The sequence below is a fragment of the Castor canadensis genome, chromosome 14 (genome assembly GCF_047511655.1).
Source record: "Castor canadensis chromosome 14, mCasCan1.hap1v2, whole genome shotgun sequence".
NCBI classification, from domain to species: domain Eukaryota; kingdom Metazoa; phylum Chordata; class Mammalia; order Rodentia; family Castoridae; genus Castor; species Castor canadensis.
In genome coordinates this window covers 73,025,449-73,048,143 of record NC_133399.1, presented here as the reverse complement: position 1 = coordinate 73,048,143, position 22,695 = coordinate 73,025,449, and the positions used below count along the sequence as shown (strand labels likewise).

Sequence of the window (22,695 nt, the reverse complement as noted above, 5' to 3'; positions counted from 1 at the left end):
GTATTGAGGTTTGAACTCAAGGCCCTGTGCTTGCTCTACCACTTGAGCCATGCACGCAGCCCTTTTCTAGGTTATTTTGGAGATAGTCTTGCACTTTTTACCTAGGCTGGCCTTGAACCAAGATCCTCCTACCTGTGGCCTCCTGCATAGCTGGGATCACAGATGTGAACCACAATACCCAGCTTTCTGATAGAAATGGGGTCTCACAAACCTTGATCTATGATCTTCCCAATTTCCTGTTCCCAAGCCACTGGGATTTATATATAAATATTTAAAATATTTTTGGTGAGAATGTGGGGAAACTGAAACTTTTATATAGTTCATGGTAGAGCCACTATGGAAAACACTGTGGAGGTCCATCAAATAATTAAAAATAGAATTACTACATGATCCAGAAATTCTGCTGGAAAGTTGAAAGTAAGGACTCAAGCAGATATTTGTATACTCACATTCTGAGCAGCGTTATCAATAGTAGCCAAATGGTGGAAGCAACTGAAGTGCCCATTAGTGGGCAAATGTCTAAAAACTGTGATCTATACAAAGAATGGAATACTAGTCAGCCTTAAAAAGAAAGGAAATCCTGACAGTGTTACAGCATGGGTAAACCTTAGGGACAAGATGCTAAATGAAATAAACCAGACAAAAAAGGACAAGTGCTGGAGGATTCCACTTACATAAAATTCCCAGAGACATCAAATGCACAGAGAACAAAAGAAAAATGGTGGTTTCCAGACAGGCTGGGAGGTGGGGGTGGGAGCTACCTAACTGATGTGGAGTTTCAGTTTAGGGGTGGGGCTTGTGAGAAAAAGTTAGAGATGGACGGTGGTGATGGCTGCATAACAACATGAATGTACTTAACGCCACTGGATCATACCTAAAAATGATTAAAACCAGCCAATTTTATGTTTTGTCCATGTTATCACAATTTAAAAAAAAAACATTATTTTAAAAATCCTGACCAAGGGCTGGAGGTATGGCTCAAACAGTAGAACTCCTGCCTAGCAAGTGTGAAGCCCTGAGTTCAAACTTGAGTACCATCAAAAAAAAGAAAAAAGAAAATACAACCAAACCTTCTGGTCTACCCTGACTGGATATAAGCTCTGTAGGTGCTCCCCATGGGCCTGTTGGTGCTGCCCAGCATCACTGCTTTTCCTGTGCATATCGTCTCAGATAGGCAGTGATCCTGCCAGGGAGAAGCCCCTCGTGGGCCTCACCAGCTCCTGGCACAAGAGGCAGCTTGTGGGGTGGAAGGGGCATTGGCTGTCCGTGCAAACGTGATCAGAATGCAGATTGTTTACCACAATCCAGTCTTCTACCATTCACTAGCTCTGTGGCTCTGGGCAAATCATTTACCCTCTCTGCGCTAGTCTCCTCACTTGGGCATTCAGGAGTGAGTGTCAGACCACACAGCATGTATGGAGCCCCATCCTATGCCAAGCATCCAGTAGTGGGATTTTTGTTTTGCTTCATTTTGTTTAATGTTATTTCCTTTCCCCTTGTGTTGATCATTTCTCTGTTACTTTAACAAACATCTGAGACAATTAACTTAAAGAGAGAGAAGGGTTTTTTTGGCTCATAGTTTTAGAGATTGTAGTCATGATCAGGTTGGCTCTGTGGCTTTGAGCATGGAAGCACGTCATGACCAGGAGCATGTAGCAGGACAAAACCCCTCACCTAACAGCCAGGAAGTGAAAGAGAAGACAGGTTCCACAATCCCCTGTGAGGGCATGCCCCGAGTGACGTCTCCCACTAGGCCCCACCACCTGAACATTTCACCACCTCCTGATCACACCAAGCTGGGGAGGAAACCTTCAACATATGGACCTTTAGAAAACACTTAAGGTCCAGAGTATAGCACCATTTCAATAAATACTCATGGATTTTTTTTCTTTCTTTCTTTTTTTTTTTTTTTTTTGATAGTATAGGGTTTGAACTCTGGGCCTCACACTTGCTAGGCAGGCGCTCTACAACTTGAGCCATGCTCCTAGCTCTTTTCTACTGTAGTTATTTTTCTACTGCATTCTTGTGTTTTTGCTCAGGGTCAGCCTCAGACCAAAATACTCCCACCTACACTTCCTGCATACCTGGAATTACCTGCATGTGCTATCATACCGAGCTTGTTGAGATGCAGGTCTTGCTAACTTTTTTTGCCTGGGCTGATCTGGAACCGCAGTCTTCCTATTTCTGCCTCTTACATAGCTGGGATTACAGCCAAACACTACCACACCTGGCCCCTGGGTTTATCTTATTTTAAGAGTTATCTTTGGTAGACATTTACTTTTGTCATGATTTCAATGTCTTCTTTTACCTCTGAAAGAATACTACTTGAGACAGGTGATTTTGGTTATTCCTACTGCCTTATGGCATGTTCCCCGAGAAAAGTCTGTGCTATTATATGAAATTCATCCCAGGAATCAGCCAAGTTTATATTCCTTAGGTAGAGTAATCATTGGTTTGAACTATCCACTTCTCTGGCATCAAATAGTCTTTTTTCCTGTTACAACTCCTGAAATATAAATCCTTAACAAAAAGAGAAGTATTAATTTGACAGATTTACCAGTAACTGTTTTATATTAATCCATGGTCGTTTGGGGATGTTCAGAGCACACACCCTCCTGAAAGTCACAGTGCTCAGTTCACCTGTATTTGCATGTTGTTGAAGGAAGGCTGGGAAAGCTTGAAGTCAAGCTTCCTGAGAAATTTGAGGTAATAGGATTTACTACAGTGTGTGTAAATACATCTATGTATATGTTCTCCAATATATTACATATGAGAAATTCAATTTTTGGTGGTTGTGAGGAAGAAGATAGGATGCTCTGATTTTAAATTGTGTGCATCAAATTACTTCACCTTTTAAAAATACTTTCACTTTCAATTTATTCATATTATATTGGAGCTTTTATTTATTTTTTTGTGCTTGCTAGGCAGGCACTCTATCACTTGAGCCACTCCATCAGCTATTGGAGCTTTTAAAAAGCTTTAAAAGGCTTATGCTCTTAGTAATTGGTGTTTAATATGTACTGATGTTTTGTTTTTATTACTATATGTAAGCATATATATATGTGTGTATATATACTCCCACATGTATATATATATATATATATATATATATATATATATATATATATATATATTCTTTTTTTGAAGGTCTCACTTGAACTCAAACTTGTGATCCTCCTACCTCAGCCCCCCAAGTGGAGTACAGACCTGCACTCCCATGCTCAGATCATTGCTGTAATTTTTAAATGATGAATTGAAATCAGCTTGAATTGAGTACAAGTTCAGAGTCTGTTTGTTTCTTCTGTGTGATCATTCCTGTTCCTCTGTCTTAGCTTGTACCCCTGGCTGATCATGAATGAAGACATTTGAGATGTCTTGAACAATCTGGGGCACTTCCCTGTGGCCACTGTACTGATTGGTCATCATGCAAAGGGTGATCTTTACTGAGAAACCCTGCTGTTCTTGAGTACTTCTCTTATTGCTTGGTATAGTTTTGGGGGATCTTTTGTGGTTATTTGGGTGTTTTTTTCCTGAGATAATCAACTTATGAAGAAGAAAGGTTTGCTTTGGCTCACAGTTTTGGAGGTTTCAGCCCATAATTAATTGGGCCCACTGCTTTGGGCCTGAGGTGAGGCAGCACACTATGGTAGGGAGGGAATGCATGGAGTGAGGATCGGGAAATGGAAGGGGGAAGGAGGAATTCACTTGTGGGGACCACTCTCCCCCTTCAAGGGCTTGCCCCATTGACCAAAGAATTCCCACTAGGTCCCACATCTTAAAGGTTTCTTTACCTCCCAGTGGCACCATGGACTGATGGCACCATTTTCCTTTATCAGATGGGCCTTTGGGGAACCTTTCCTATGCAGACTATAGCTCTGGGAGAATTGAGGCCTTATTGTGTTTGTGCTCCCTCAGGCATCACAATGGCATGTGAACATTGTGAGATTAGGATATTAAACAAATGGCATCTTCTCTTTTCTACCTCACTAGTTGCTGCTTCCACCACCTGTGAGAAATTAGAAAAGGCCAGGAATGAGTTGCAAATAGCATATGAAGGATTTGTCCAGAAGCTAAACCAGCAGCACCAGACAGATCGGACGGAGCTGGAGAATCGGCTGAAGGAATTTTACACTGGGGAGTGTGAGAAGCTTCAGAACATTTACATTGAAGAAGCAGAGAAGTATAAAACCCAGTTGCAGGAGCAGGTCTGTGCTTCAAGACTGGAGCATGTTCTCTGGTGTGGCTGACCACTTTTTTTTTTTTAATTTTTAATTTAATTTTTTTTTCTTTTATTCATATATGCATACAATGTTTGGGTCATTTCTCCCTCCTTCCCCCCATGGCTGACCACTGGAGTTGTGATTGTTGCTCACATTTTAAGCTTCTCTTTGCCTTTTAGTTTACCGGGTAAAATGCTTTTTTGATTGAATTTTTTCTTGTGATCAAGGCAATGTACATAGGTTAAGCTACGGAGAAAAGAAAAAAAGAAAGAAGGAAAAGATAAAATTATCCTATCCAGAAGCACCCTGGTATTGTGTTAGAAAGCTATTTTTGTGCTCTTTTTTTTTTTAATGACACTTTTTAATAACACATTTTTCCTACTTATTAGTATATCAGAAGACTCTTTAATTCTCTTGCTCCTTTTTGAGCTTAGTTTTCATTTAGCAAATATTTACGTAGTGTCTAGTTGTGTATGCTGGACATGTGCTAGGAGCTGAGGATGCAGTGGTCAGTGTGACAGTCATGAGGCTTAGGTGGCCCTGTCTCTGTGAACACTTCCTCCTTTTGATGGACTGAGCTCTGGCCATCAGTGAACCACACAGAGCTTGCAGATCTGTGATCCTGGGAGGATAGAATGGAGCTGTGGGAGTCACAAATCCAAGTCAGGTTGTTCTTTACGTGTGTTAGGTTGCCCTTAAACACGAATAGAAGCTTATGTGAAAAGTTTCCTTTCCCAAACCAAACCCAGTTTGCTGCTGGGTTACTCAACCAGGACTCTGAGTTTTATGGTTAAGCTATCCTTTTGTTTGTTTCTTATAGTTCGACAACTTAAATGCTGCCCATGAAACCTCTAAGTTGGAAATTGAAGCTAGCCACTCGGAGAAAGTAGAACTGCTAAAGAAGGCCTATGAAACCTCCCTTTCAGGCAAGGATGCTTTTGGTTACTTAAACAGAAAATGATATAATGGAAAAGCCTGATATTTTTTAAAAATGGAAATGATTAATAACTCTGGTATTTAGCTTACAGGGTTCTTGGTTTATTTTTTCAATTGTTCATTATTAATGGATGCCCTCTCCCCCAAGGATACAAATAATAGTTTGTTATGAATGCCAGTTTTTTAGGAAGTAGGATGAATTTTTAAAGGTTTGAAAATCCTTTTTGGTGCTGGTTGTGGTTGCCGTTTTAGGTTTCTGGGAAATCGAAAGTGTCAGTTTATAACCTGGCTACTGTACAGGATCCATGCTACACCAGCACTGTGGTGATGAATCGATGGCACTTGTTGGATAAAGAAAGAATCTTTTGTTGTTATCTTTCCTATCACCATCAGCAGAAAGATTGCAGAAGGAGAAAAAGAACAAGAAGCCACTTATTTCAGAAGGCAGTCAGTGAAGTCTTTGGACCAAACCAGTTGCAGCTTACAGAGTAGCATAATGGTGGACACATAGTAGGAACTGACTGTGACTTTTGGCAGGGACTTTTCTCATAAGAAAAATAGAAGTGTGTGACATCATAGATGGTGATAGGTAAAATAGGCATTTAGTAAACAACTGTGTTCCTTTTTCCTGATAGGACTGAGCTTAATTTTAGACTTCTGTTTGATTCAGCAAGAGCAAATTGCAAGGAGCACAGGGGCTCCAAACCAGGAGTCTGAGACTCATGCATTGATACCCTGCCCTTCGTTCTATATTTTCTAAGGTCTCTTGGCCTCTGTGGCCTCAGTGCTTCCAGTCATAAAACGAGAATCTCTGCCCTGCCCACCTTGTTAGGCCATTCTGAAAATAGATTGCTTAGTTTATCTGCAAGCATCATACAGTAAAGTAACAGAGTCGTAACCTCATAATCGATTCCAGCATCTATCTGCCAGAACATTTGTGGAGTACAGTGATCTTATGGAGTGTCTTTGTCCCCCAAAATGTCCCTTCTTTCCAGAAATCAAGAAAAGCCATGAAATGGAAAAAAAGTCACTTGAGGATTTGCTGTATGAGAAGCAGGAATCGCTAGAGGTGGGTGAATCTCGGTACTCTTCCTGCCTTCCCAAAAATCATTATTCTCGATGTTCTGTGGTTTTGGTGAATGTCTGTGTACCTTTGCTCTGTTTCTCCCATCTGCTTATGAATGTGTGTTCCACATGCCATCATTTGTGTTCTAGAAACAAATCAATGATCTGAAGAGTGAAAATGATGCTTTAAATGAGAAGTTGAAATCAGAAGAACAAAAAAGAATATCAAGAGAGAAGGCAAATTTAGTAAGTTACATGTTCCTCTGTTGCTACTACTACAATTTTCTTCTGTTCAGTTGCCTTTTAGAGTCAATTTAAGTGATCACCCAGAGAAAAAAGGCAGGTTTAGAATCCTCTTCAGGTCTTGCAGTGTTTCTGGGTTTTTTTTTTTCTTTAACTATATAAAACAGCTTCTTTGTTTACTGGTGTCTGTTTATATATCCTAAAAACTGACATACAGATGAAATCTAATATATTTTGGGTGGTCTTACCAAATACCTAAAAGAAAATCAGGGCTGGGGTTTTATGTAAAGATCTTACTTTTTTGTTGTTGTTAATAACCTTTGTATTACAATGTAATTTACACACTGCATAGTTCAAACCACCTTAAAGTGCACAACACAGTGATTTTTAATATATTCATAAAGTTGGCCATTTGTCACCAATATCTTAAGGCTGGAATATTTTTATCCGCTTAAAAAACCCTCTGCTTATCAGCAGTCACTCCCCATCTCCCTGCAAATGCCCCAGAACCAAGCAATACCCGCCTACTTTCCATTTCTGTGAATTTGCTTATTCTGGACATTTCATATAAATAATCATACAGTATGTGGCTTTTGTGATCATCATCTTCACCTAGCATATTGTTCTCAATTCTCATTCATACAGTAACGTGTCAGCACTTTATTCCTTTTATGAATCTTTCATTGTATGATAAACATCACTTTTGAAAAACCAATTTTTCAAGATTTTTTCCTTGAAATATGTGTCCTTACTGTCCTGCCTCTTCCATCTCCTTTTTGAGAAATTTTTTTTTCTTACTGTTTCTGTCATTGGTACCATTGTTTTTTATTGCAGGTATTTGTGCTCTGGGACTGGAGAAGTAAAGCTTTTTTTCCCACTAAAAATCTGTGCCAGCTCACAGAGTACATGTGTAGATCTCTCAATGAGATATTTTGCTGGTATCATTGGGTGACCCTTTAGACATTTGATAACATGAGATGAGATCACATTCAAGGAAATTTAAAAGCTACTTATTTTGGAAGGTTCTTAGGAAAAGTCAGTGCTTTCAAAAGAGATCTAGACTTACACGCAGAGTATAGACGTGGCCGATGGCTCAGTGAACAAGTTTTGAAAGGGGTCCTCCTACTGCAGCCAGCTTTGAAAAAGCTAAGTGGGAAGAAGAAAGAGGGGAGCAGTAATATGCAGTGCTTCCCTGTCTCAGCGTGGGGGTTGGAGAAAAGGAAAGCACATGTAAGTGGAGTTGGAAGGGACAGGCTAGCAGAAAAGCAGAAAGAGATGGACATGGTATAGGCTGTTAAAGCTGTTATTTAAAAATTGACAGAGGACATTATGTCATTCCCCTCAAATATGTCATTTGGTTTTTCAAGGCCAAAAACCAAAACAAAACCTTGCTTAAAAGGACTACATTATATTCTGGAGTTGAAGATCCAGGCATTAGTCCCTATCCTGACCCTTTCAAGCTCTGGTACCTTTCCTGACCATTTTTGAGTGAGTCAAACACGTTTCCTTTTCTGTGAGTAAGGGGTGTGAAGGTTCGGATTCAGTAACACTCAAAACCTGTTCCCTGATTCTAAGAAGTTTTCCAGAAGGAACCACTGCCACAGAGAGTAGTTTGGATCATCCAAACCACTGTATCCTACTAAGAAATTCTGTCATTAACTGGGCATGATGGTGCACCCCTGTTACTCCTGGTGGCCCACTTTGGCCTCCAAGGCTGAGGCAGGAGAATATTGATTTCGAGGCCAGCCTGGGATACAAGGTTAGTCTGGGTCATTACAGTAAGATCATGCCTCAAAAAGCCAAAAGAGAAGAAATTCCATCATTAAACATCTGATCAATAGATCTTGTTGATTTGTTACCAAAATTTTGGATGATTCAATTGAAATTCCATCAATAAAGCAAAGGGGGATTCATACTGGTGGTATGCTTCAGGTGTCTCCCCTCATGAATGTTCATTCTGGGGAGAATTTTAGAAGATTGTGTGCTATATGCCATGTAGGTGTTGGGGTGTCACAACACAAAATGGTAGTGTTACAGATCCCCTAGAAGTATGGCCAAGTCAACATAGAACCAACATACAGAAAATCCAGAGACTTTTTATCTGTAGTTTTCCAGAGAGCCCTATTAGTGACTGCCTTTGGTTTTCAAACCAGGCACTAGCTTTGTTTAGAGAGAACTTTTCTCCCTCCATATACCAGTTTGAGACTTGTAGGTTGCCTAACATTCACCCAGCACTCTGTTTTGTATTGTAAGCCATGGTTTTGCTCTTGTTTCCAATAACATGTTTGATGCAACCAATATTTTCCCTATTGGGTTACTGATAAATGAGTGGAATATTTGTTTTCAATATCATGACCAAGGTCTTTGAGATTAAAATGATCTTTGAAACTACTGTAAGAAGGAAGAAGTCACTCAGTACTTGTTTATCTAATGTGTAAATCTAATAAAAGATTCTTTAAGAGTTTGGGCTCTGTGATTATGTGAACTAAGAGCAGTGTCCTTTCCAGAAAAACCCTCAGATCATGTATCTGGAGCAAGAACTAGAAAGCCTGAAAGCTGTGTTAGAGATCAAGAATGAGAAACTGCATCAACAGGACATCAAGTTAATGAAGATGGAGAAGCTGGTATGTCTCCTTCAGCAGTAGATTGAGTCTCTTTTCAAATGGGGTAATAGAATGGCTCAAGTGGTAAAGCACTTGCCTAGCAAGCACAAGACCTGAAGTTCACAAGGCAGTACCACTGAAAAAAAAAAAAAAAAGACAAAGAAACAGGGTAATACCTGTGAAAGAAGGACTGAGCTCTGAGCTTTAGAATTGTGGAGTTAGGTTAACTACGCTTAAAGACATTTGGAAATCATACAGACAGTAAAAGCTGTATTTTCTTTTCCAAGTTTATTCAAGGCAGATTTGTTGCTGCCTTCTAGAATGTTCGTTTTTGAGGAATGTGTAGTAGCATTTGATTATTGGAGAAACTCCAATAAACAAATCAGGCTCACCATGTTTCAATAGTCTCTGAATTTCCACCTGCCTAAGGAAAATGTTTAAATAATATAAATTCAGTATTTTAATCTACCACAAACTCTGGGGAGGTTTATAGAACAGTTAGATGCATACATTCCGTTATATATGCAAATTTAGATAGATTATATTGAAGCTAAATTCTTCAGCCTTCCTTTTATGAGTTAGAATATGATAAAAAGAATTGTGCTCTAATAAGATTAGTCTAGTTGGACAAACAGCAAGCATCATGAAAGACAGGAATAAAATTTAGTTTACAGCTTCTAGGACAGAGAACGGATGTTTGTGCATGATGATTTTACCCAGCATTATGTGTTTGAGAGGCAAGCACAGTGTCAGTGTCTGTCTTGGCCAAGTCCTGAAACACAGCTGCTACTAGCCAGGACTCTAACCAAGCTGGCAGGGTTTAGCAAGGCAGCTTAAGTGATCCCAGCTGTCACTGAACTTTTCTCCTACCTTGCCAGCCGCCTAGCACTGCTTGCCTCTTCTCCGCCCAGTTGCCAATGACTCATTCCTTGAATAAGTGCCTCATTCAAACTCAGACCATCCCTGAACAATAGGGAGCATAGAAGTCACTCTGGCTTTTTGTGTGTGTAGTTTGGGGGTTTGGTTTAGTTTGGTTTGGTTTCCTTCTGTAGACTATAGAAGATTTTGATCAAAAACACTGTAGATTGATTTTTTTAAGACGGTAATGGCTAAGCCCCTATGTGAATTATAGGCATTTTGTTTTATCAGGAAATCTTGAATTTTTTTTTTTTTTAAGGAATGCCAGGAGCTCATGGTTGTTAATGGGCCCAATCTAGTAGATGTACCAGGTCTTGCCAAAGGTCATCCTGTTCTGCCAGTTTGGCATCTCTGCTAATCAGGCAGTCTGTGATGACTCAGAGAACCCTGTTAATAAGTTGTTGTTCCATACGCCATTCATCATCAAAACTTCTCAGAAGGTCATGTGTAATAAAAACCCTGCTGTAAAAATACCAACATGTTTTAATTTTTGTTGACCTATAATAGCTCTGATTCTTACCACACCCAAAAAAGGTATCATGACCATATCAGTCAGCATCAGCATCAGTTGTTATATGTGTAGCAGAGTAGGTTGCTATGATGACAGGTACACACACTGCTACCTTACTTATTTGTAAGAGTCCCAGATGTTTGAAAAAGTTAAGGTACTTAGTAGGCATAAAGAGGTTGTCTAAGAAAGAAAACTGTTATAAAACAAGCCCAGCCAATAATTATCTGTGTGACATAACCAAATCTAGTTTCTGTTTCTATAAAATGAGTTAGATGGGATGATGTTATAAGGTCAATCACCACCCTGTCTCTAATTCCAGAATTTTTTTGTCTCATGTTTTTATCTTGAATTCCTTTATAATTACTAAGCATTTCAATGACCCTTTTTCCTTTTATTCTAAAGTCATTTTCTGAAAAGTTATTTTACCATAATGGCTTGTACTGGGCATTTTCTGGATATGTGAAAGAACAACAGGGCTCCAAACTAGGTGCTTTAATCACAGTAGATGAGTCATACGCTGTATGATAGAGACTTGGGATTAATTCTGACTGAACTGTGATGTTGTATCTCAAGTAATAAAATCATATCTTTGGAAAGTGAGCTGGGATGGAATCAGCTCTCCATCATATTCAGTGATTAAATATCTTCAGGGATCTTATCCTTTAATCTCTCAATTGATCAATTTGTTCTCTGTGAAAGTTTAGCCTGGGCAGGCCAGCAGGAGAACAAAAAAATTACCTTCAACTGAAATGAAGAGAGGCCTTGTGTAGAGTTCTTTCTTTTGTTCAATACTCAACACAGCTTTGTTGCATTGTACTTTTGACTATGCAGAGGTAAATACTGAAAAGCAACCCTGAAGTATGTTTAAGGTCTTATTTGACATGGCCAGGAACTATGAACTCTTAACCTATGAGTTTCCATCAAATGTGAGAATTTTGGTTCTCATAAAACTCACCATAAGATGTGGGAACTGCTATAAACAGGCTGTTTATCTGCAGTTTTTGCTTTACCACCTTGCAAGGGAAAGAGGCCCAGCACCCATGGTCACCCAAGGCAAGGGACAAGTTCTTGGGAGAGGGACCTTTAAAATGTGATCTGGAACAAGAAAGCTACCACCTGGGTGTGTCAGCTTTTAAGTGGCCTGGTGTATGTGTTTTGCTGGTTTACATTCTTTTTACAGTGTGTCAGTGTATAAATATTTCAGTATGCTATTGAATTTTCCCTAATTAAATGTCTCCAAAGTGTGCTTGCATCAGAAATGTGACTTTTTCAGAGAGTTTATCTGTTATGTTAGTACTGTATAAATGTCAGATTTCCTGTTTACATCAAGGTGGACAACAACACAGCATTGGTTGACAAACTGAAGCGATTCCAGCAGGAGAACGAGGAATTAAAAGCTCGAATGGATAAGCATATGGCAATTTCGAGGTATTTTTCCTGAGCTCCTCCAATCCTTGAATATCTAGTATTTCCTTCTTACCATACTCCACCATGTGCCTTCTGGAAATGTGATTAAAGTGGGTAAAGAGCCACTAATTTCCATCTGGAAAATATGATGATTGCAGGTCATGCTTCTACCAAAGTGGTCTGGACCAAACACAGCAACCTAAGCAAGCAAGCTTTGTCTGAGAACCCCTGGCATACTGACTCTGGAGAATGTTTTTGGAAAAAATAACACAAAACCAAATAGAAAATAGTCCCAAAACTAAGATAGTCAGAAAACATCTAGAATACATGTACATTTCTTTCTTTCTGTCTTTTGGCATCTCAGGCTGATGCTTCCAGTATTTCGGTTTCTTAGCCAGCTTAAAACTTGCGATCCTATGCAGGACTCTGTTGTCTTCCACAGAGATTGGTTTTTGTACTCCCCAATTTAAAATGGCAAGAAAAAAAATGAGTTATTTTTTAACTTAGATTCACAGTTTCTGTTTTCCATTTTTCAGGCAACTTTCCACTGAGCAAGCTGTGCTGCAGGAGTCCCTGGAGAAGGAGTCAAAGGTCAACAAACGGCTCTCCATGGAAAACGAGGAGCTGCTGTGGAAGCTGCACAATGGGGACCTGTGCAGTCCCAAGAGATCTCCCACATCCTCAGCTATCCCTTTTCAGTCACCCAGGAATTCTGGCTCCTTCCCCAGCCCCACTGTCTCACCCAGATGACACTTTCTGAAAGCCCAGAGACTCTCCAAAAGCATTGGGATGCAGGTCTGCAGGACTCATCAGGATCATGGGAGCAAGAACGACATTGGCTTTCATGGAATTCCTGCAGGATAACTGGAAAGCAATCACCACCAGAACCGGCTACTTATGAGACGGGACCTCTGGAGGAAGACTTTTGACTTGGTCTAAAAACCTCCTCCAAAAAGATTTTGGAATTGAAGTAGACGTTGTTGCACAAAGCACTTAAGGAATGAGAGAATCTTGTTCTTTTGCCTTTTTTCACCTAAGCATAAGGGGAAAAACTCTCAGGGGCCTATTAAGATAAAAATTTATAACCTTTATAATGTTCTTCACCACAGACACCTTCTTGTGATTTTTATTTCCGTCTTGACTGTATTGGGGTGTGTGAATGAAATGGAAGTAAGAGAGTGTCTTGTGTCTGGTGCAGCCTTCTTTGCTGTGTATTAAAGATCAAAAGCTAAATATCGATGGATATGTACTAATCAAGTCATAGTCAGTATACACATTTCAACAAAAGCCATAGAAGAAAAAGCAATAGTTGCTTGAGTTATAGTTATTTACCACCAACTCCACTCAGCCCTGTGATATGGCAGGTAGAGAGTATGACAGGAAAAACTTTTTGACTTGTCACTGTCTATACATTTCTCTTTTTCTCTCTGTTTTTCAATATTCAGCCCTGTCAGTTGAAACTAGGTAGATTTTTGTGAGCCTAATACTATTCTATGATGCATTTTCTCAGGCTATGAGCAAAAGTAGAACCGTAATTTTTCTAAAAACAAAACAAAAAAACTTTATGAAGAAAAGGTGGGGGCAGTACCAATGGATTATTCTGCCTTATTCTTACCTTGATCTAAGCTGTCCTTACAGATTTAAACCTTCATCTTCTCTCCCATTTTCCTCATTTATCCCTTTCCTTTCTCTGTCATCTATAGCCACAAAAGCAAACCTTCTACCTCTTACCTACTTTTCTCTGGGACAAAGGTAAAGGAATATGCTTTTCCGGAGCCAGCTCATCTTTAAGGTGCTGAACCCATTTCCCAAATAAACTAAGGCCTGCATCTGATATTGCAAATTTTAGGGAAAACAAATGAGGAAAAGGAGTCATTGGCTAGATAGGATTCAGCATGGACAAATGAATTGGAAGCACCTTGATTAAGTCAATGATTAAGGGTTCAACAGAATAAAACAGTCTAAGAGAGAGATTGTGAGTGTTGGCATACCTTTTGAGCACTCCTTCTGTCTTTGGAAAAGTAGCAGAATGGCCAGCCAATGAGTGCAGATGTGGTTTGTACAACTCTCTTCCAAGTTGCATTTGAATTTCTTTTCAAAGTTTCACTTGACACCTCCCCCACCTCCAGCTCTAGCTCTAAGACTTTGGGGCAGGTGAAAGGACATCTGTGTCTTTCCCCCTCTCCCTTGCATGTGTCAATATTGTGAAGTCAGTATTTACTAATCTGCGTTTGATGGCTGTGCAAATAACCCCTAGAGTAAAAACAGATTGAGGATACTAGAGGTGGATATTTGAGTCATCATGTACATGTACACTTACATAGTGAATTGGTATTCATAATGCATGTTTTTTTTATTAGTGATTGTGTTTGAAGTTTTTAGCCTCCAGGAGTTTATTACATATGTAACCTTCCATGTTTGCTTCCAGTGAATGGGAATGTAGGTTCACTGCCACCTCCTGGAGTAGCTACTCCTGCTCCCAAGTTGTTCTCAATGACATTAGCCAAAGTTGGGTTTGCCATTCATCCCTGAGCATGGTAAATTTCATGCTGTTTCCTGCTGTCCTCAGAATCATTTAGGTATCTGGGAAATAAATCTTACAGCAATTAGTATAAAATGTCTTCAGAGAATGAAAGACAACTGGAGAAAAAATAGGAAATGAAATGGAAAGCTTTTAATTTTTTTCAAACCAAATGTTTTATGTAGGATGCAAAATGTTGGCACATCATAAAAATATGGGATGTGTGAACAATGGTAGTTGTGCTCAGTTTATAGTGACGGAAAGTGTATTTTACTTTGGTCAAATAAATAATGCTGGAATACTCAACATAAGAATTGCATCCTCTGACATACTTGACTCTTCAAAATGTTATGTGTATAGCCAGTCTCCTAGCATGGTAGTTAAGATTGTGTCTCTCAAGCTTTTTTATAGGAATTTCCAAAGCAGCCACAGAATTTGTCATGGGCCGAAATTTGGCTCACAGAGCTAAGCTTTGCTAAAATCAGAGACATGTATTTTGAGAAAATTTTTGACTGGTGTGACATAAGAAAATTGGGATGGCTGTGGTCTAAATATTTTTGAAGAATGGGTTTAGACAAAGTTAAATCTTCCATAATCTGCATCTATTTTGTTAAAAGTTAAACTTGAAAAAAAAATCACACGTTCTAGTTCTGAACAGATGTATCTGATTAGTACTTTTGAGTGTGGTAGTTTCAATATAAAACTAAGTATATATGATTTTTTGATCCCTTCCTAAATAACTCACATTAGCTTTAAAATTGCTACCAGAGATAAAGTAACATGTCCAAACATTTGAATCTGGAGTTGCTAGTTTTGGATAAGGAGTTGAACTATATATCTTATATTTTAAAATTCTAATATCAAAGAGAATACTAGGTATTGACCCAAGTATTGCTGCCAACAAGTCCTTTTGGATTTATTTCAAGACAACTTAAAAAACAAGCACATAGCCCATTTTTAATTTTTTATAAAAACTTGCTCATTTAATGATTATGTAAAATTATTGATATGCATGCTTTCTTAGTATAAAAACTAGAAACACATGGATGTAGGTAAGCAATCAGAGGACATGCTTTCTGTTAGAAAAGTTAACACTTCTATTAATAGACTGATGAGTTCCTTTTAGTTTGGATGTCTGTCTGACTCCAAAGGGAGAGGCAGGGGTAGGCACTTAGCACTTGACATTGGCTTCTGGGACAGCATTAATAAACAGATCTCTGAAGCCAATTGTGTATGCAGATGGGCTTTCCATCAGTTCATTATATTTGATTATATTTTACTTTCCAAGTCAGGAAAACTCAATGGTGGTAGCTACTGTAGTTTGTCCTCGGAGATTTTGAGCAGTGCAAATATAATATCCTGCATCAATAGTCTCAAAGTCTTCAACAGTGATGACACTCTGGGAGATTCTTGTGGTGTGTCCGACTCCCCTGTGGACCAGCCTCCAAGTGTCTTGAATCATCACAGGCCTTTCATCCTATATAACGACACCCAGACAGACTGAAACGAGTGACAAGCTTCTCTAAACAGCTCCTATGCTCACATCACCACCAAATGCTTCTTTCAAAGTGCAAAGCACATGCTTATAAAAGACTATTTGGTATGCAGAGCTCATAGGCTCTGGGAGCTTTTTCACTGTATAATCATTGAAGGCTGCATTTTTTTCCAAACAGTCTTGAATTTCAGGATGCTACTTGGTGATTTCTTTCTGTTGTTCAGTAAGTTTCTACTTAATATAAAATATATTCTTTTGGAATTCCAAATGAAGCTGGGTTATTAAGCATACAAACAGGGACAAAATTTTCCAATGTTCCTATTTTCACATTGCCCATTTTCACTCCTAAGTGGTTCTTACAGAATTTCAAGTTAGAAGCTAACAGCACTCACTGTATTAGTGACCTCCTGATGGCTCAGATTTGGGAGAGGGAAAAGTGTGATTAGGCAAAATGGTCCTTCGGACTCCAAAGGGAGAAAAATTGTACCAAGGATGAATAAAATAATGCTCTGACCATATGACCTCCCTTTCTAGAAAGAGACACTTGAGATATTTCAGCCAACTTTGGTGATTAGAGCATAGTCTGAATTCATTTAATAAAAGCAGTATTTATAATACTAATACTTTTTCTGTTCATAAAGTGCCAATTAATAATGTAAAAAGCATAGCCATCTGTTGAAAATCATTAACGTGTTTTAAGTGTGGCAATACTTTCAAACAAGTACCAGGATGCCAGAAAATACTATTCCCTAGGGATACCTTCCACTCATCACAGCTCTTAGGCCAGGAGCATACTGGCTACTGAGTTTGTCTCAGGAAGCAAAATCTCTTCTGGCAACAAAGGAATTATTCCATGTTGGTAGCAGAGCTGTTTATTTCAGTAAGCAGAACATCCACAAAGGCTAAATATGCTGTAGTTGCTTTTATGGAAAGTCTATTTTTAAATAGTCTCTGGCCTCACAGTACCTTTGTGACAGGGCTTATATTTAAGTGCCCACTTTGTGGATATCTGCTCGGAGCTCCTAACCACAGAACATGACTTGGATAGAGAATATTGAGAAGGATTTCAGAGGGAGGTTAGGTTAGCCTCAAGTAGACCCAGAGGATGGGACTGAAGATTAACAGGTGAGGAATGAAGAGGGTGGTACCTCCTTTTATACCACTGTCCCATTCTTAATTAGGGGTGATGAGGAAAAACTACATATGAAGCAGATACATTGAGTGAATTGCTTAATAGAACCATTCACTTTTTTCTTGTCCTTCAAAAAAAGTCATTTGTAAATATACTGAAGCAGAAGAAAGCAAGCATGTCCTGGCTCCTACCATAGTGCCACATTATTTCTTGCACTTAAGGTATGGCTTATGTCACTGGGTGGGGTCAAAACTGTGCATTACAACCATCAACTAAGGCTGAGATGTGGCGCTTACCTTTTGCCCTGGATAGATCCACCTGAATTCCACCTCAACATCAGGCTCCCCTAGAACAGTGCAGAGCACACTGATGTCATCCCCCCCTTTCACTTTGTTTGATGAGGCCAAGATGGTGGTTGATGGAGGACCACTGGGAACTGGAAGTAAGCAGGAGATAGTGAGATGAGATCTATGACATTTAATGACAAACCCACAGGCATGTGTGTGTGTGTGTGTGTGTATATATATATATATATATATATATATATATATATATATATACACACACACACTATATATTTTTTTTTTTTTTAGAACTGGGGCTTGAATTCAGGGCCTTCACCTTGAGCCACTCTACCAGCCCAGTTTTTTGTGATAGGGTCTTGTGAACTATTTGCCCAGGCTGGCTTCAAACTGCAATCTTCCTGATCTCTGCTTCCTGAATAGCTAGGATTACAGGTGCGAGCCATTGGCACCCGGCCCACAGGCATATTCTTTCCTTTGGAGATAGATATAATGTTTCTGCCTTTCTTACAGCTTCATAACCAGCAGCAGATGACACTAGCCCACCTCTCTTGGTTTGCTTTGAAGCCACCTCTGCTTCTCAAACTTGATGGCCCGGAATGGGGTGATCATCCAGAACTCTAAGGTGGGGCCATCATGCTTGGAATCGAGAGGAGCTAACAGTCCAAGGGTCAGATGAACATAAAGGTAAGGGGGAAGAAGATACTTGGGGAAAGAGCAAGTAGAACATCTCGAAGGCAGGCTGGACGGCAGTGTCTGAGATGTGAAGGTGGAAAGACAGGTGTGTAACCATCCATCCATGGAAAGAAGAGGTCTAAATACACAAATGAGAAAGATGTCTGCAGGACGGACACAAGTGTTTTCCCTTTATAGCATTTCAGAAACTTATTTCTTCGTTATGGTCAGTTCACTCAAGTAATTTTGATGGTAGCCTCAACTAAGGTCACGTGTGAGGAGCTGGGACCACAGAAGCAAATAAGACAGGCTTGGGCTCTTGAGCTTTTGGTGCCCATATTCCAGTGGAGGGGACTGCCACTAAGCAAGTAATTGGGTGGTTCATTTGACTGTGTGAGGATCTATGAAGAAGCTGGGAATGCTTGGAGAGTTCGGAATAGTTTGAGAGCCAAAAAGGCTTCCTTGAGGAAGTAATATCCAGTGTAAAATCTCAGAGGTGAGCTTAAAATATCTGAATGGGAAGAGAGAACGGTATTGGCAGGCCATGAATCCTTGTGTAAAGCTTGTGAAGTGAGATGGGGTGGCCCTGAGCGGAAGAGGGTCTGGAAAGGCAGCAGAGAGGAACCAGAACAGGCTAGTGAGGCAGGCAAAGGCAGGGTAGGTCACAGAAGACTGTCAGGTCACGCGGAGGATTTTGACTGTGGTCTAGAAAAAATGGGAACTACAGAATGATTTAATTATCAACAACAGTTGGAGAATAGATTGGAGAAAGAGAAGGTAGACAGAGGGGGATTAGTTAGAAGGGTATTCCTGTTAGTCCTAGACACTGGTTGAACACATGAACTGGTACTCCCAGCTCTGGGCCACAGATGCTCATTTAGGAATCATTAGGGTACAGATAGGAAATGGTGCTGTGGATATGGAAGCGACACTCCAGGAAGAGATCAAGGGGTGAAAAAGAAGAGCATCTTGGGAACTCCAACATTTAAAAGAGAAGACAAATAGCTGACCAAGCAGAGTGAGAAATGGAGCCAGGGAAGAGGGGGGTTCAGGCAGGACAGGTGGAATGTGGTAGGATGAGGGCAAATACTGCCTGCAGGAGTTAATGACATGGGTGGCCCTGAGGGCATTGGCAAGAATGAATGGGAGTAGGCTGAGGGGTGGGTGGGAGAATTGGAAATGGAGACAGGTAATACAGAGAGTCTTTTAGGAGTTTGTGGTGGGAGAGAGAAAGATGGCCTTAACCAAGACCAGAGGGTATTCTAAGAAGGGTTGTGAGAGTTAGAGAGTGTTCAAGACATGCCTACTGAATAAGTCCCATTGCAAATTGGAGGTATCAAGGAACCCAAATTCTGATTTTAGAGAACTAGCTCTGGGGCCATGCATCTCTGTACAGGGCTGTCTAAGAAGCACCACTACAGTAAAAGGAACTCTACTCTCTCCACCCCCACACATCTCTCCCATCCCCTGTCAGCACATGAGTTCTCAGAGAAAAGTCATCTTGAAGGCCTGTAGTGCACAAAAGAAACCATGCCTCGCCTCACTTGCAGCATGGCTGGGAAAACTGCTCTCTCTAGGAAGTCCAGGGAGGGAAAGCCCAAGAGAATCACTTTTCAGGGATGCAGCATGTGGTTCTGCTGTAAGCCATCAGCCCAGGGCAGAAAAGCCCTGAGAGAAGGGAGAGTGGGGAACTACAAGAAGGTGAGAAGTTCTAGTTTGTCACATGCTCAACAGTCAAAACCAGAGGGACACAAAGATTGCAGGGTTCCCACCTTTCTGAGACCACACTGCAGTAGGATGCAAAGAAGTGCCCACAGAGAAGGCCTGCAGTGGAGGAGCCAGAGGAGAATGAGGCTGTATCTGAAGAAAGGTCTATGCACCCTGAGGGCTGCTTAGGGATGAGTCTCTTATCATATATGACAAGTGTTGGAGCCACCTCTTGTCCCCATCCAGTTCACAGACAACAAGCCAGGTCAGCATTTGCTACTAGGGGACAACCACCTTGGGGTTCCAGCATCTCTCCTCCTTCCCTCAGGCTAGCATCACAGCAGGAAAGGGAGAGGAGGGGAGGTTAGACTTCTTACCCTCCAAGCTGCTGCCCTCAGGAGTAACTTGCATGCTGAGCAGAGTAGAGCAGGCTTTGGATCAAATGTGGAGTTAAAATATTAAATGAATAATTTTAGAACCAGCATGAGGTCTTTTTAGCCTATAATGCCTGTTTGATGTGAAATTGGGCTTAGCTATCACTAAGAGGATCTCATTACTAGGAGAGGGAGTTTTAGTACAACAGAACTGATTACTAGGAGGAAAAAAGTATTTCATATATGAATGCACTAAGTTGAAACTCCTCCATCAAAAACTACTCCCATTTTAAAACTCCACTTTTAATGGAGGATTTGATCAAATTTCAGTTCTGTCAGAAGGGATGGAGGCCACTTGGAAGCAAAGAAGGCAGGAAGCCTTTTGAGGACCCCAGGTTTACAGTACACATTTGGAAAGTGGAAAAGACTGGGAAAAATGAGGGTCTGCTAGAAAGTGGGGCTATAGACCATGGGGTTATAGTGGTACCACCTATCCAACATGGGATTTTCCCTGCAGCTCTTGCCTCTCCCAGTATGGGTATGGAGAAAAGGCATAACTGTGTTCATCTAGGAAGAGTGTTTTCCTGTACAGGTGGGAGGAAAGTACCAGAGGGGCAACGGATTCAGAGCATCAAACAGTCATAGTCTCCAAGCCAGGCGGAATGGGGAGGGTGGGAGAACCCTGGGAATAGTGGAAAGTGTAGAGTAGAAGTGAGAATCTGTGCAGAAGCAGCCACTGAATGAACTTGGGATGGTTGGAGTCTGTAGTAGAGATGGAGGTTAAATTCTGGAATGCTTATTTTGGAGCAGTTGTGATGGCTGATGTGTTAAAGCTGTACCTGAGGGATGGGATGTCTGAAGTGGATGAGGCCAGCAGTGAACAGGCCAGTGGGTTACAAGTAGACAATGAAATCACCCTAAAAATGCAGTATCAAGGAGGACAGTGAGCTAAGTGCTTCATTGAGTGGCTGGGAGTGACAGGAAAAGAGATGAGAAAGTTGGTGGAGCCACATGCAGGGCTGAGGAGGGTGAGAGAGTGAGGGTGGGAAAATGAGAATGGGAACAAGAAGGACACTGACCTCAAGGGGAGAATGGATGGTGCTCCTAGAGGATGGATTCTACCTAAAACAAGTGGCCGAGAGGATGCTCTAAGGGGAGGCTAAGGGAAATAGGAGATTTGCTAATCAAACACAAGAGACAGAACCAGAGAGAACAGTGGAAAAATTTGTAGGGAAGGGAGTAGAGAGGTATTGGATGAGTCAAGGAAGGGCAGTAGAGGAGCCTACAAGAACAGCATTGCATGTATCTCTATGTCCATCCATAAGATGGGAACAGCAATAGCTGATACCTGACAGCTGGAAGTGACTGAGATCTGGGCCCTGGGGTGGGAGAGGGTGGGGGGAAGTAGGCTTACCCTCTACGTAGAGCAGCTGATACTTCACGGAGATCTGAGACTTGCCACCAGCCTCCGCCTTGCAGTAGACCACCCCCTGGTGGTCAGAATGAGGTTGCAGGTACACAAAACCTCTCTTCATGTCATAAAGAATGTCAGTCCCATTGGCAGGGATTTCCTTGGCAGGAAACTCCCTGTGAAGCGTGACTTTGGCTGACAACACAGTCACTCTACAAGGAACCACAGCCTCTCTGTCTGGGTTCAGGTAGACAACATCGAAGTAACTGGGAGAAGGCACAAAGAGTTCTCCTTTCTCTGCAAAGAGGAAGACATGGGCTCATTTATTCTGGAGAAATGTAAATTCTTAAACTCTTGGGGGCACAGAGATGATAGGGGAATGACAATGTGCTCAGGATACTGGGTCCTTATGAATAGAAAGAGCTGGAAGGATGATTTCATGTCCTGCTGTAGTTTGGATGTTGACTGTCCTCCAGTCTAAATGTCTAATCCCCAGGGTGGCTACTGGGAGGTGGTGAAGCCCAGTGGGAGGTCCTTTGGTCATTGGAGGCATGCTTGAAGGGGATTGTAGGACCTTGGCCTCTCTCTCTTTGCTGCCTGACCATGAGGTGAACAGTTTTGCTCTACCACACGCTCCTGCCTTGATATGTTGCTTCACTACAGAACCAAAGAAATGGGGTGAATTTTTCTTGGACCAGAATTTCCAAAACAATAAGCCAAAATAAACATTTTCTTTTTATAAGGCCATTATCTCAGGTACTTACAGTGATTGAAGGCTACCTAACGCATTTCCCATCTCTCTAAAGGAAAAAAAAACGGTTTTGGTTTGACCCAGATCAGATTTATGGCTTACAACAAGGAAGCAGAGAAAGAAACCGATTTCCCTAAGTTAAAAGCAGTTTTTAAACCCTGAAATAACCTGCTGCTTCTGTGTGGAAAAATTAGCCCCGTAGCCTACAGTCAGGAACAACCCATTAGGAGGCATTTCTCAGCACATGGGAGTTCTGCTGGGGCCCAGCACGGTGACAGGCTTGGTGTTCTCACCCTGCCCTCCCAACCCAGAGGACCTAGTGCTTGTTAAGGCTAGTAGAGGAAGAACCTGCCGGTCTCAAGTCTGTCCTCCACTTGGCCACTACCTGTCTGGGGACCTTCAGCCAATATTGTATTATCTCCCC

At 41.0% G+C, this 22,695-nt stretch overlaps 2 protein-coding genes across 18 annotated transcripts in view; one reads left to right on the top strand and one right to left on the bottom strand.

Moving 5' to 3' along the window:
* Mtus1 (microtubule associated scaffold protein 1) overlaps positions 1-13,011 on the top strand; it is a 139,784-nt gene extending 126,773 nt beyond the window's left edge. For all 17 annotated transcript variants that reach the window (XM_074054748.1, XM_074054756.1, XM_074054746.1 and 14 more), the window contains 7 exons: positions 3,991-4,205; positions 5,041-5,146; positions 6,152-6,225; positions 6,372-6,467; positions 8,972-9,088; positions 11,827-11,924; positions 12,440-13,011. In XM_074054748.1, coding sequence (XP_073910849.1) covers positions 3,991-4,205; positions 5,041-5,146; positions 6,152-6,225; positions 6,372-6,467; positions 8,972-9,088; positions 11,827-11,924; positions 12,440-12,653 — 920 coding nt within the window. In that variant the 3' untranslated portion in view covers positions 12,654-13,011. The remainder of the gene's footprint in view (positions 1-3,990; positions 4,206-5,040; positions 5,147-6,151; positions 6,226-6,371; positions 6,468-8,971; positions 9,089-11,826; positions 11,925-12,439) is intronic.
* A 2,367-nt stretch (positions 13,012-15,378) lies between these two features.
* Positions 15,379-22,695, bottom strand: part of Pdgfrl (platelet derived growth factor receptor like) — a 40,860-nt gene continuing 33,543 nt past the window's right edge. Inside the window, exons 4-6 of the mRNA XM_020179344.2 lie at positions 21,524-21,817; positions 17,348-17,487; positions 15,379-15,901 (exon numbers count right to left, since the gene is read on the bottom strand). Of these exons, the coding sequence (XP_020034933.1) occupies positions 15,713-15,901; positions 17,348-17,487; positions 21,524-21,817 (623 nt within the window). The 3' untranslated portion in view covers positions 15,379-15,712. The remainder of the gene's footprint in view (positions 15,902-17,347; positions 17,488-21,523; positions 21,818-22,695) is intronic.